Source organism: Siniperca chuatsi, linkage group LG9 (assembly GCF_020085105.1).
Source record: "Siniperca chuatsi isolate FFG_IHB_CAS linkage group LG9, ASM2008510v1, whole genome shotgun sequence".
NCBI lineage: Eukaryota > Metazoa > Chordata > Actinopteri > Centrarchiformes > Sinipercidae > Siniperca > Siniperca chuatsi.
Genome location: NC_058050.1, coordinates 10,651,577 through 10,664,131, shown reverse-complemented (window position 1 = coordinate 10,664,131; position 12,555 = coordinate 10,651,577). Strand labels below are relative to the sequence as shown.

The 12,555-nt window shown below is 37.0% G+C and overlaps 2 protein-coding genes across 3 annotated transcripts; both read left to right on the top strand.

The window, feature by feature from the left end:
* The first annotated feature begins 2,582 nt into the window (after nucleotides 1-2,582).
* On the top strand, nucleotides 2,583-6,950 carry LOC122881987. The gene is made up of 5 exons (XM_044208825.1): nucleotides 2,583-2,767; nucleotides 3,532-3,789; nucleotides 4,335-4,634; nucleotides 4,726-5,001; nucleotides 5,120-6,950. The coding sequence occupies exons 1-5, from the start codon at nucleotides 2,704-2,706 to the stop codon at nucleotides 5,209-5,211; spliced, it is 990 nt and encodes a 329-aa protein (XP_044064760.1). The 5' UTR covers nucleotides 2,583-2,703; the 3' UTR covers nucleotides 5,212-6,950.
* A 2,366-nt stretch (nucleotides 6,951-9,316) lies between these two features.
* LOC122881986 (carcinoembryonic antigen-related cell adhesion molecule 1-like) lies at nucleotides 9,317-12,518 on the top strand. Of its 2 annotated transcripts, none has more exons than XM_044208823.1 (6): nucleotides 9,317-9,480; nucleotides 9,608-9,916; nucleotides 11,369-11,650; nucleotides 11,788-12,054; nucleotides 12,137-12,223; nucleotides 12,422-12,518. In XM_044208823.1, exons 1-6 carry the CDS (start codon nucleotides 9,426-9,428, stop codon nucleotides 12,460-12,462), a joined length of 1,041 nt encoding a protein of 346 aa, XP_044064758.1. In that variant the 5' UTR covers nucleotides 9,317-9,425; the 3' UTR covers nucleotides 12,463-12,518. The 2 variants fall into 2 exon arrangements, with proteins under 2 accessions (XP_044064758.1, XP_044064759.1); XM_044208824.1 differs by having other exon boundaries at nucleotides 12,137-12,245.
* Nucleotides 12,519-12,555: the final 37 nt, after the last annotated feature.

Here is a 12,555-nt window from a genome sequence, read left to right as displayed (position 1 = left end):
GAAGGCTCTGGCTCCCATTCTACTTTTGGAGACTCTAGGAACCACAAGTAACCCTGCATCCTGGGAGCGCAGTGTTCGAGTCGGGTAATAAGGTATTATGAGCTCTTTAATATATGTAAAGATTTGTATGTGAGGAGAAATCAGACTGTGCAAACAAGTTCTATTTTACTTGTTCCCTCTTTTTAAAACAATGATCGGTTCAGAACAAATGAGATGAAGAGAATGAAGTCTCCCAACCTGAGCTAATGAATCTGAGTGTTTGGCCAGATTTTCCCTCCCCCATAAGTTACTCATTCGTAAAGATCAAACTCCCTGTGAGTTATTCACACTGTTGATTTCACCTGCATTGAAAGGAAGTATTGTTTTACAAAGGTAATTTTTCCATAACTTAATCACTATGACACTGCATTGATTAATTCTTTACCTTAAAATTCCATTAATTTACCTATTAATAATAATGAAATTAAGGCATTTTTAATGGGATTTTAAGGGGATACTTAATAGATAAATTGATGGACTGGAATATATTAAGGTACTTTTATTGGGTTTTTAAGGGTTAAAAAACATTTAAAACTGACCAAAAAACATGAAAACCACTTTACACTTAATTTATACCTTTAAAAGGCCTTCATTTTTCAATTAAGGTGAACATTCAAGGGTGTAGTTGACATGGAAAGCTGCTTTCCAGGCAACAATTTGGCCCCATCTCCTCTGCAGGGGCAATTTCTTCAACCATATACACATCTAAGTCGCATCTAAGTTTCTACTCATCAGTTTGGTTTTTACTATGTTGTATTTCCCCTTAGCGACACCACCACACCTTTTAGCAATTTCGAACTGCTATGGAGATATGAACTGGCCACTTTATAGCTGACTAGATAGGAACTGACGAATGACAGAAGAAAGTCCCAGTCTGTGATTGGTGTATTGACTTGTCTACTTTCCAATGAAATGGGCTGGCGTTGCTATGCAGCTTTGGTGTGTGTCTCAAAATAGAGAATAGATATAACATTAATCTAATTAAAGTGTAAATAAACGGAAAGTCATGTAGCCCTTAAATTGTACTTAATTTTTCAATGAAGGGCTTTTCAAATTAAGGTGTTTTAAGGGGTTTGAGTTTTGCCTTTTCAAATTAATGTACAAATGTAGGGATCTCTGGCTACTATACTAAACCCCTTAATCTAATATTAAGGAGTTTGGTATGTTTTCAGGGGTAAGTTAAGGAATAATTCATGATATTTTAAAGGATTCTTGTTTCATAGTGAATTGTGTTGTATCATGATTTCTTTACCATCAACTTGTTTCACCGTTCAACCTGAACATAGCTTTTTCTTTAACTGTCACATGCCACACCAAAATGAATGTGTGATTAATGTTTGAACAGTTTGACCAAAGAAAGAATGTAAATCTCAGCTTGGAGATGTTGCATTTGTAATGATTTGATTGCTCATTCAGATGAATAAACATTTTTTTCAGTAACTGAAATTTGTAGAGCATGTACCACTTTAGTGACACATTGCACATGCATATCTACACACTTCACAATGGTCTCTTTTTCTTTGGTGCATAGAAGGCACAAAGTCTGAATCTACAATAGCTTGTTGGTATTTAGAAAGTTTATGACACATTCCATAAATGCTGTAAACGTGCAATGAATCAGGTGGAACAATAGCTTGGGTGTATGTTATTTACAATGGTTAATAGGTAACCATAAATGTAGGGGGAAGTTCAGTGCCGGTAAATCTGTCTTCTTCAACAAGAAAGTGGTCCTACTTAGTGCAAGGTAGTCTATGTTTGTTACTGATAATCATTAGAGAATCTGTTTAATGTTGACAATTACTGTGTGTCATTACAATAGTGATAATACCCAAGAGGAAATAAGAAAAACACTTGTTTTGTTCTCCCTGTAACAAATGATTATTTCATTATTAGTGAATGCTTACTTGTCAAAAGTGTGAATTTAAAAGAAAATGAAAAGAGAAACTAGAACGAAATATGTAACAAAATATATCATAAAAAGAAGGGAGGCGGAGTTGTAGGAAAATATTGTGCAAAATTAAATCTAAGAAAGATTTAAGCACTTACGATAAAATAAGATTTAAGGAACAGAACAGATCCTACACTGCAAAGTGGCTTTATTATCATGTCAACACCCATTCCTAGGCCTGCTGAGAAGCCACTGTGGTAATAAAACAATTCAGGCCATTTACTGTACAACTTCCTTTAAAAGAGGAGGGAACTACAAGTATTGACAAACTCCTGTGAGACAGTGCCATCTAGTCTTTCATGCAATGCTTTGACAAAACAGTCCAGAACAATTGTGCAATTTCAATACAGTTGTTTCTACTTGCCTTGTTACTGTTTTTTCTGATTTAGACTAACACATATTCATAGAATATAAACGAAAACACACATCACTTCACCCCACAACTTGCAAAAGTCACAAAAACTGACTTAACCTTTGTACTGTGATGACAGATTTCCTGTCGTGGTTAAGGGAAATTTCCTTTGTTCGTGGATTGCATTGATTTCATCATCAAGTAAATTCTGGTTTTAAACAAGATGATGCAGTGAAATTTGGGAGTGACTGAAATGAATAATGTTTTGGTAACAGGTTTAGAAGATAACTCCTTGCCTCTAACTCATAGTTGGTACAAAAAGGAGGACCTGTAGCTCTTGTTTAAACCCACAGTGGAGGCAACCATGAGAGACATTACTATGATACCCTGCTGGAAGAATCTGTGTGTTTTGCTGGTGGCACTAATGGGTAAGAACACTTAATTTACTAACAGTTATTTTTACACAGACTGTTTCTCCAGGGACTCATTTAAAAACTAATATATGAGCACTTAGATGGTTTAGTGTGATATTACAAAAGCTGGTGATATGATGGCTAAAGGCTGAAAAACATTATCCTCTGTGCTAATTGTTTAAATTTTGATTCTGCTAACAAACTAAATATGCTCTTCATAAGGATTTTAATCCCCAGGATTCAATGATGTATTTAAAGTTTAGACTAGCCTTGACACACTGCTGTGATTTCAAATATGACTAGGCTATAAGGCTATACCTGTATTTTGGTATTTTCTCAGCAAGGCCTGTGACATAGCCTGTGACTCATATTAAGAATATAAGTAATGAGAAAAAATAAGAAGTAATAAGTTATACACTGACAAGACGGCACAGAAACGGCAGTGGTATCTCTACAAGAGAAAAGAAACATAAAAATACAAAACAAAAGAGATCTGAAATTTGACTGTTAATGTAGCCCACAGAAAAAAGCAACAGTTTTTTTTTTTTAGACATGCCTAGTAAACACAATAGGAAACAGTCCCTGTACAATAACTGATAGATGCTTCATGGGCAGGCATTGTTAACCCAGCCAGAGTAAGAAGCTTTTATAAATCAAGTGTCAGAGGAATGAAAATGAATGTTGAAGAGAAGGGATTGTGTCCATCATAGGCTTACAAAAACTACAAAGTACATCATACATCGTCTGAAACAGCCATACTGACTCCTCCTCTCTCTCAGGTGCACCAATTTTGGAGGCCTGGGGGCAGATTTCCTGGACTGGCGAGGTGACAGCTGGTTTCAGTACCACTTTCACCTGTTCCTCTTCTTGCTTCCTAAACTGCATCTACACTTGGTCTTTCAACGGCCGCACAGCCATCGGGAGCACATTAACCTGGACACCAGATGGACTGGACAAAACAGTGGAATTACAGTGCAGTGTACTCCATCTAGAAACAGGAGACTCCAGCAGCATGACCTCCACTGTAGAAATTAAGAGTAAGTACATCAGGTCTATTGCTATACCAGTTGTGCAGTGGTGGAAAGAAATTAAGTACTGTACTTAAGTACAATTTTGAGGTGCTTGTACTTAACTTGTGTATATCCATTTAATGCTACTTCATTCTTCTACTCCACTACATTTCAGAGAGAAATATTGTACTTTTTATTCAACTACATTTATTTGACAGTTATAGCTACATGTTACTTTTCAGATTTTAGATTTTTTTAAAACATGGATGAGCTGGGTTGGTTCCCAACCTTTTTGGCTTGTGACCGCTTACAAAGCAGTATCTAGTTGGTTCTTATAATGTTTCAGATGTCTATGAGCTGTTCTCAGATGGTTTAATTTAAATAACTGTTTAAGTACATTCTGCTGATTATACTTCTGTATTTTAGTAAAGGATCTGAATATGTCTTCCACCACTGCAGCTGTGTCAAAAATGTACTGAATCCATTATTAAATAGTCCTACATAAGAGGCAGAGTTTGAGTGACACATAATTTAGATGTTTAACTCCCTCTATCTGGTGACATTTGTTACAGATCGAGTGTCTGTGCAAATCAGTCCATCAAACGCTGTCCCAACTCTCAAACAACCTCTGGATCTTGTCTGCCATGAAGCTACATCAGGTGTCCTCTCAGGCCCATCACACCTGGTGAACCAGGTGGTCTGGTACAAAGATGGACAGAAAGTGACCCTGCGTGAAAATATGCAGCTACTGCAAAACACTTCACTTCACTTTGACTCACTGCTGCCCTCTGATGCTGGATTCTATCAGTGTGAGACTTCTGTGTCGACGGTACAACAGACAAGTGTTTTTAGCCTGGGCTATCTGCTCAGCTGTAAGTATTCACGAAGTGAAGAATAGTTTAAGGAAGCAAGGGAGAATAATTTATATTTGCATACTGGAGTGAACTTTCTTATCTTTTCTAGTTGATCCATGGAATGTCATCGTCAGCGGACCTGACACTGTGTTTCCCGGCAGATTGAGTAAATTCACCTGCTTGACGAGCTGTACCTTAAATGTGGACTGTACTGTCAAATGGCAGTTCAGGGGGGGTTTCCACATTGGAACCTACTTTTCAGTCCATGAAAATGAGCTCAAGTGGACCCCTTCCATTCCCGGTACTTTCCAAAACTTAACCTGCGTTGCAGAAAATGAAGCTGTTGGACGCTCTGCTGAGGCCACCAAGATGGTAGAGGTTAAAGGTATTGACAACTCTTGAGTATTTGCTCTTGTGTCTACTATCGCATCAGTGTTGAATGACATGCTAAATCCAGTTTAATGACTTGATCTGTCCTGTTTGCCATCTTCACCCTGATACAGGTATTCTTCTCTCTGGATCAGAGGCAGTGCAGCACAGTGGACTGTTTGCAGTGATCCTCAGCCTGGGACTGCTGGTGCTTTTTGACTCATAGAGCTGTTTTTTACTGCTTTAATGAGTGTATTTGCCCTTTTTCTTTGGACATGTATTTCTTTGCCTTTTATCTTGTTTACAAAAACACATGTGAAAGGAAACCTTTTCATGTTAAAATACACTGTTCACCAATTTGAATATGTGACCATGTGTTGATCACCAAAATCTGCAAAGCAAAAGGAGATGTTGAACAAACTCTGGTTACTTCATCTTCATTTATTCATCAATGACTGTGTAAAAATCTTGCACATATGAGTGATACAATATCCTTTTTATGACGCCAGGGCAATTGACACACAAAAACTTCAAATACTATTTATGGTGTCATCACCAGCTGTCATTACATCCTGTTGAAAAAGTAAAATTCTGTATTTGTAAAGTATAATCCAATGTATAATTAATGTCCCTGATGGTTACATGTTAATTATGAACTGTTTGTAATGATGACAATTCTTGGTGTTTACTCCTCCTCCACAAAAATGGATTTAGTATCATGATACTTGAAGTTGACCTCTGAACTGGATGTGTTACTGATTCACTCGCATGCTGAAAAGAGGTTCTTGTGAAGTCAACTTCTATTTAGAAAATCACTGACTTAATTATACTGGTGTGTTTTTATAACACCTGCAGTTAGTGACACACCAATGTCTCGTTTACCCTTCTGAAACTGAACAAATAAGACAGCTAAGAGAATGACACAGAGCAAACAGATGAGGGAGACAGAGGCCTCTGGTGTGTTTTGCCTTTACAGTTGCCTTGTGTAACGCAACAATATTATCCGTCCTCTTTGTTCTTTTGTCTCTTTTTCTGGATGTTATCTCACCTGTTTCATATGATTTTAGCCATGGGGTTTAGTTGGAATGGGGAAGCAAAACTAGAAAAAATTTAAAGCTATACTGTAAAACAACAACAAACAGGTTTGCCATTCTACACCCAAGCAGCTGCTGTCTGTCCATGACACGTCATTGATTCTGACACTGTGTTCGCAGTCAAAGTAAATGTCTGTATTGTATTTATGTTTTCTATTTTTTATGACATAACTAATGAGGTAAATAAGGTTGAAACAAGGTTGAAACAGTTTTAAAAATGGAATTTGACTGAAAAAGACACACAGTAGTAATAGTAGTAGTACACAGTAGTGTAGAAACGTGTAGGCTGCAAATCAATCAGTGTGCTCCAGTCTCTGTTTTTTCCCTTGAGGTAAATAAGGTATTATGAAAATATGTTTCCATTATCTACAACTCTGCTACAAGCACTCCCAGCAGCACTCTTGATAATCAGTGGACCATCAAGAGGGGGTTTGATGGCCCCTTCTGATGAAGACAAATGATCAGTGCTGAGTTGAGGCTCATAATACATTTTACATTGTACATCTGTATACTTTGATCTAGGAGTCATAGATTATTTTTGGAATGAAAAACAAGCCATTTAACCTAATAACCTATTGTACTATGTTTTTGTTTTCTTTGCTTTTATTGTCTTGTCCTTCTTTGCTTTGCTTTACTTTGCTTGTCTTTTTTAGCTTTGGTCATGGAGTGCTGTTTGCTTTCCAAAGTGAGGTGCTGTGCTCTCAGAAACAAAATGAACAAAATTAATGTCTTTATTGAGCTATTAATTTTTCTGCACTGTATGTGTTTTAATGTATCTCCCTCAGAAGATATATTTCCTATAGTTTGGATTAGTTGATACAATACAACAGTACAATGATGTTACAATGACATAATAAAGTCCAAAGACTTATTTTCATTGTGTTCCTTAATGTAAATAGCAATAGCAAAGACGCATGACTCCAGATAATTAGGCAACATGAAACCACCAGCAAACCAACACAATAAATACCTGTATCATAATTAATAAAATCACTGTCAAATAAATAAATATATATATAATAATAATAAGAAGAAGAGGAAATTATACAAAATTACATACATATAACTACAAGGGTAAGCTTATACTTCCAAAATTCCTATAAGCCATGATTTGACCTGAAAGCATTAATGCATTAACAAACAAATGTGGATTCTGATTAGTCATGCCACCCAAGCATCCATATACCTGTATCTGTCAATGTAGTTATACATTTTAAAAACAACAATAACAAGGTGTTGTCAGCAGAAACTCAGGCCCCTATTGAACAGGTGTGTATAATCAGGCTCACTGCCAAGCAAAGCAGGATGATTCTGCTCCTATCTTATGTGGTTCCTCTGGTCAGGGTGTTGGATTACAAGGGCAGGACATGAGGGTATCAAGCAGCTGCCTGCCTCATGCCCTTGACAGAGCTCAGGCCAGAGACTAGAAATGAGTGGGATGTTGTCAGGAGCATTCTGTGGAATTTTAATGATCTAAAACTAGAAAATAGTCTAGTTTTCTTTGAATATAGATTATTATTATTATTATTATTATTATTATTATTATTATTAAGATGGTGTAGTCCCTTAACACACTCCAGGAGTGTTCCATCGTAGAGAAGGTTTCAGTCGTAGTCATTCTCAATTGAGAATGACTTCTGGATGGGAGCCGAAACGTCTTGATTCTGAAAACAGTGTCCAGACTACGACTAATAATAATAATAATAATAATAATTATTATTATTATTATTATTATTATTATGTTGTTGTTCTCATATACAAGTCTCCAGTGCGCCTTGTTTATTTTCATGAAGCCTTACACAATACATTTTACATACATATTTGCAACATAATTTTGCAAATGACATGTATGCAAAACAGAATACATCAGAGTTGACAGGATTTTATTAGACCACATACCGGGATGATGATAAGACTTTCTACATCATGACTTAAGCATTTTGATTTTCCTTTGGACTGCATAAGACTTAATTTAGTGTGTTTAGTACTGTACTTAAGTAAATGTACTATTTTGAGGTACTCTATTTTAATTTTGTGCTACTTTATATTTCTACTCCATTTCAGAGGGAAACTTCTTACTCCACTACATTTATTTAACAGCTATAGCTACCAGTTACTTTTCAGATTCAGATTATTGATGCAAACTATATATGATATAAATTATAATATTATAGATTAAGCTACCCAGCAGTATATAAAGTAGTTGAAACAATATTGAAGTGATGTTTATAGATAATGCATCACTAATTACTATCCAGTAATATAATACATACCATTCTGCATGATGAATACTTTTACTTTGGTACTTTAAGTATATTTTGATACTAATACTTATGTACTTTTACTTAAGTAAACTAAATAACTTAACAGACTTAACAGACAAACTGGTAAACATGGATGTAATGTTAGAATAAATACTACTATACAGTATACATGTGCAATGATGACAAACCATTCAATTCAATCAGCTGAATTATGAGTCTAGAATATCTGTCCTAATGCTGCTACTCCTACTCACCTTCATGCTCTAAAAATAACGCAGCCCATTCATCATCATCTCACGTCCTGTGTGTTAGGTACATAACACATGTGTGCTCAGATATTGAACTTTGCACTACCACAGCTCAAACAGGTGTTTACTGAGTTGTATTGTGAAAGGTATTATGATTTGCCTACTCAACATGTTATGCTAGAAAAGACAACTCTTCTCTTCTCTCTTTCTTAATGTCTGAAACAGATGAGAGGTGCGCTGATTAAGTTGTGAAAATACTAATTAATATGCTTTCTATCATAAAATACAGCATATCTTGTTATGTTTGTCTAATAGCGCTGTGTCGCTACTTGCAAGATTCAGTACACTTAGTACACAGAGCAGAACAGATAGACATTCTCAGTAAGCATATCCTATACAAAGCTGCTGCCGGTGCAGGTGCATTCATTTAGAGTGTAAATCTGATGAAAACATGTAGAGTGGAATTGACATGAAATATTTGCCTTTGACACACACACACAGAGAAACAAAAACAGAGCCGAAAGTGCCATGTACACCGAAACTTTCAGGAGTAGGGGTGGAAAGATCCCCCACCCCCAATCCTGCCTCACATACCTTTTGTCATAATTTGTCATCTTGCTCATTGGCCATTTACAGAACTTCACCCAAGATGGTAAACGAAAAATGTAATGCACCTTTTGTAAGTTTGACAAGAGTGAACACCAAATAACCAGAAACACCTGCAGATAAGAACTGGGGTTGCTGCTGTAGGTATTTATGGGTAGGGGGCTGGACATATATACAAGTATAATAAGGGGGGAAATAGTGAGGACATCCTCAGACCACTGATACAAAATGGAGACGAAAAGTGAAGGAACCCTGGCTGTTGTATTTCTGGCTTTCATACAAGGTAGGCTCTGTTATAGCTGATAAATGTATGAATATAATAACTTAATTATACTGGTAAGAATGGAAGTGTAAAGGTTGTTTGAGTCATTTATATTACAGTAAATAACAAATGTTGTTCTTTTCCTCAGGTGTTCTGGCCTCTGGTGCTGTGGAGGTCCAGCCCTCCATCAACCCTGCTGCAGTCGGGGACACAGTGACACTGTTTCTGTCTCCTTCGACAACTCTGAAAAGTGGAAGCTGGGCAGTGAGAGAATCCCTCATTCTCACTTGGTTCGGGGACCAGCAGGCAGTCTTTCCCAGCCACAGTGGCAGGGCGTCAGTCAATGTCCTCACTGGAGCTCTCACTCTGAGCTCCGTCACAGTGGCTGACTCAGGAGTCTACGTAGTGCAGAGCAGTGACCCCCAGCTTAAGGCCAATGCTTCCATCACTGTTCTGGGTAAGACTAAACAAATGGCTGATATTCAAGGTTGGAAGTAACTGATTTCAAGAGTTCTTCCCTTACAAACTCTACAGCCTCTCAGTAAACTGTAAAATAAGAGTTTGGTTAGCAGGAACATATACTGAAATATGGATTTACTTTATGAAGTATTTCCAACAGAAACTGAATAGTCACAACAGCGTCCTCTCTGCCATATTGAACTGCATGGAAAAGATCAAATCCAATAATGGTAAATAAAGTCACTTGATGAGTCATATTTCAGGAGAGTTTTACCAATATAGTAATATCAACCAGAAAAGTAATTCCAACATCTACCTATACACATTTATGTTATAATTTTTATTACTGGTAGTATTATTTGGTGCCGATTGAATATCTTGTTCAAGGACATTTCAGCTAGACTTGAAACTTGAGCCCTTATTCATTCTTCATTTCCTGCACTATATTTAACCTTATCACTGACATTCAATTGGGCACGTGTTTTGAAGAAGGCTTTGAATAAAATGTGGGCATTGTTGAGTAAATACTGTATGAGATGAATCACACGGGTGTTGTATAATTTCCCCTTTAATCAAAATAAACCTATTCCCTAAATTATATATTTTGTTTTTTAGAGATTGTTGTGCTAATGTAATGTAAAAGTAATGTTCCTCAGATGCTGTCACTTGAAAAATTATAAGGTTTTATTTTATCTATTCAACCTGAATGACCCATGGAAGTAAATTAAGAATATGTACAATTACAGTCAACAAGGAAATCAGTTTTAGAGGCACACAGAAAATGTAATAAAATGTGCAAGTGGTGTAGACAGAGACAGCAAAACAGGACAAGCATACATTTTATGAGCAAATAAAGACAACAGCCAAACAAGTAAGAAAAACAAGAATCATATTAAATCTAATTAGAACATACAAACAGACATATAGAAGCATTTAAGAAATCGTAACATTGTCACAGAGTCTTTTGCAAGTCAATGCAATGAAGTACAGCTCGACACACAGAGGGGGAGAGGCAGAGAAAAATGTGCTGATGAATTGTTTACACTGCCCTTTTTACTGGAACAGGTTTCTGTTTTAATGAAAAACGAAGATGCCAAAACAATACATGTAGAAAGGACTTAAAGGAATTCATGTTTCTGCCTCGTGATATTTGGACTGACAACCAGCAAAATGAAATGCTGTAGTTTGCTGCCTGCTGTAACAGCCTGCATGTGTGTTAGCACTCACCTCTATCTTGCCCTTTAGTGTTACTTGTCCTTTCAGTTCCAACACAATTTGCAATTTGCACATATCCAACAATGTCACCAAAAACTGAACATTAAAGTCTTCGTAATGATAGATATTATGGGTGTAGGCCTATGAGAGATTAACATTAACATACATACAAATCCTCACAGTGTACAGTATGGTGACAGTTTGATAAACATCTTGATCCTTGTGTATTCCACAGAACCCATTTCAAATGTGACACTAAGGGCAAATCAAACCAACCTGATGGAGTTCAACAGTTCAGCAGTCGTTGCGTGCTCTGTCTCCTCTGGATCCTCCCCCTCTTTCCTCTGGATGAACGGCAGCTCTGAGGTTACAGCCAGTGAGAGAGTTCAGCTCACTGATGGAAACTCCACTCTCACTATAGTCAATGTGACCCGCTATGACCAGGAACCATTCAGGTGTCATGTGTTCAATCCTGTCAGTAATGGCACCAGTGATCCAGTAAACTTTACTATCAGCTGTGAGTAGGACAGTGTCGTTTTAAACATAGTTTGCTATTATTGGCCCATGTATAATCGTCCAGTTCCACCTACAGAGCTCTAACATTCGGCATGCCTCTCCTCTTCTGTCTGTTTTTTTTTTTTGTCTCCTTCTCAGATGGTCCAGATAACATGGCCCTAACAGTGAATGGACAGAACATTACTTCCTTTTCAGTTGGATCCAATCTGACCATGCTCTGTTCAGCACAGTCCAATCCTCCAGCTCAGCTTCAGTGGGCTTTCAGAGGAGAGCTTGTGAACGTTACAGGTCCATTGTTGGAGCTGTTCAGCATCAACAAGAACCAAAGCGGTCCATATTCCTGTCTGGCCTTCAACAATCACACCAACACCAACAGCAATATCACCACACACATCATGATAGCAGGTTAGTTTGTTAGTATAGTGATGTCAATCTCCATATTTCTCCATCTGTTCCCAAATTCATCCTTACTTTGGTTTGTCTCTAGAGTCATTGTCAGGATCTGAACAACAGGCAGTCAATGTGTGGCTCCTGCCTCTGCTATTATTGGTTGGATTTCCCTTCTTATTGCCAGGCAAGTTGTAGAATAACTACTTGTAAGTAAATCACAAAATGTCATTTGAAAAACTAGAACTTGTGAATTGTTTTGTCATTTTTGAAATATTTTTGACCACAATGGTATTGGATGACAAAAACTATCCATTGTAAAGATATGCATACAGTAATATAACTAACATGATAATTAACTTGAATAACTGCCTCTTTTCCACAGATGTTGGCTCATTCAGTCCATGGATGACTCTGATGCAATGAAATAAATTGGATACAGTGAACCTTTAAGCAATGTCCAATACAACATTCAAAACCTACGTGTCTATGTTTGTTTGTTTTTTGCTTCAGCAATTA

What these genes read in the sequence shown, in the direction of transcription:
- LOC122881987 (XM_044208825.1), top strand. Translation starts at nt 2,704, where the DNA reads ATGAGAGACATTACTATGATACCCTGCTGGAAGAATCTGTGTGTTTTG. An exon ending in TTTGCTGGTGGCACTAATGG is followed by an intron (nt 2,768 to 3,531) that starts GTAAGAACACTT and finishes CCTCTCTCTCAG; the next exon opens with GTGCACCAATTTTGGAGGCC. An exon ending in CCTGGGCTATCTGCTCAGCT is followed by an intron (nt 4,635 to 4,725) that starts GTAAGTATTCAC and finishes TATCTTTTCTAG; the next exon opens with TTGATCCATGGAATGTCATC.
- LOC122881986 (XM_044208823.1), top strand. Translation starts at nt 9,426, where the DNA reads ATGGAGACGAAAAGTGAAGGAACCCTGGCTGTTGTATTTCTGGCTTTC. An exon ending in AGTAAACTTTACTATCAGCT is followed by an intron (nt 11,651 to 11,787) that starts GTGAGTAGGACA and finishes TCTCCTTCTCAG; the next exon opens with ATGGTCCAGATAACATGGCC. An exon ending in CACACACATCATGATAGCAG is followed by an intron (nt 12,055 to 12,136) that starts GTTAGTTTGTTA and finishes GTTTGTCTCTAG; the next exon opens with AGTCATTGTCAGGATCTGAA.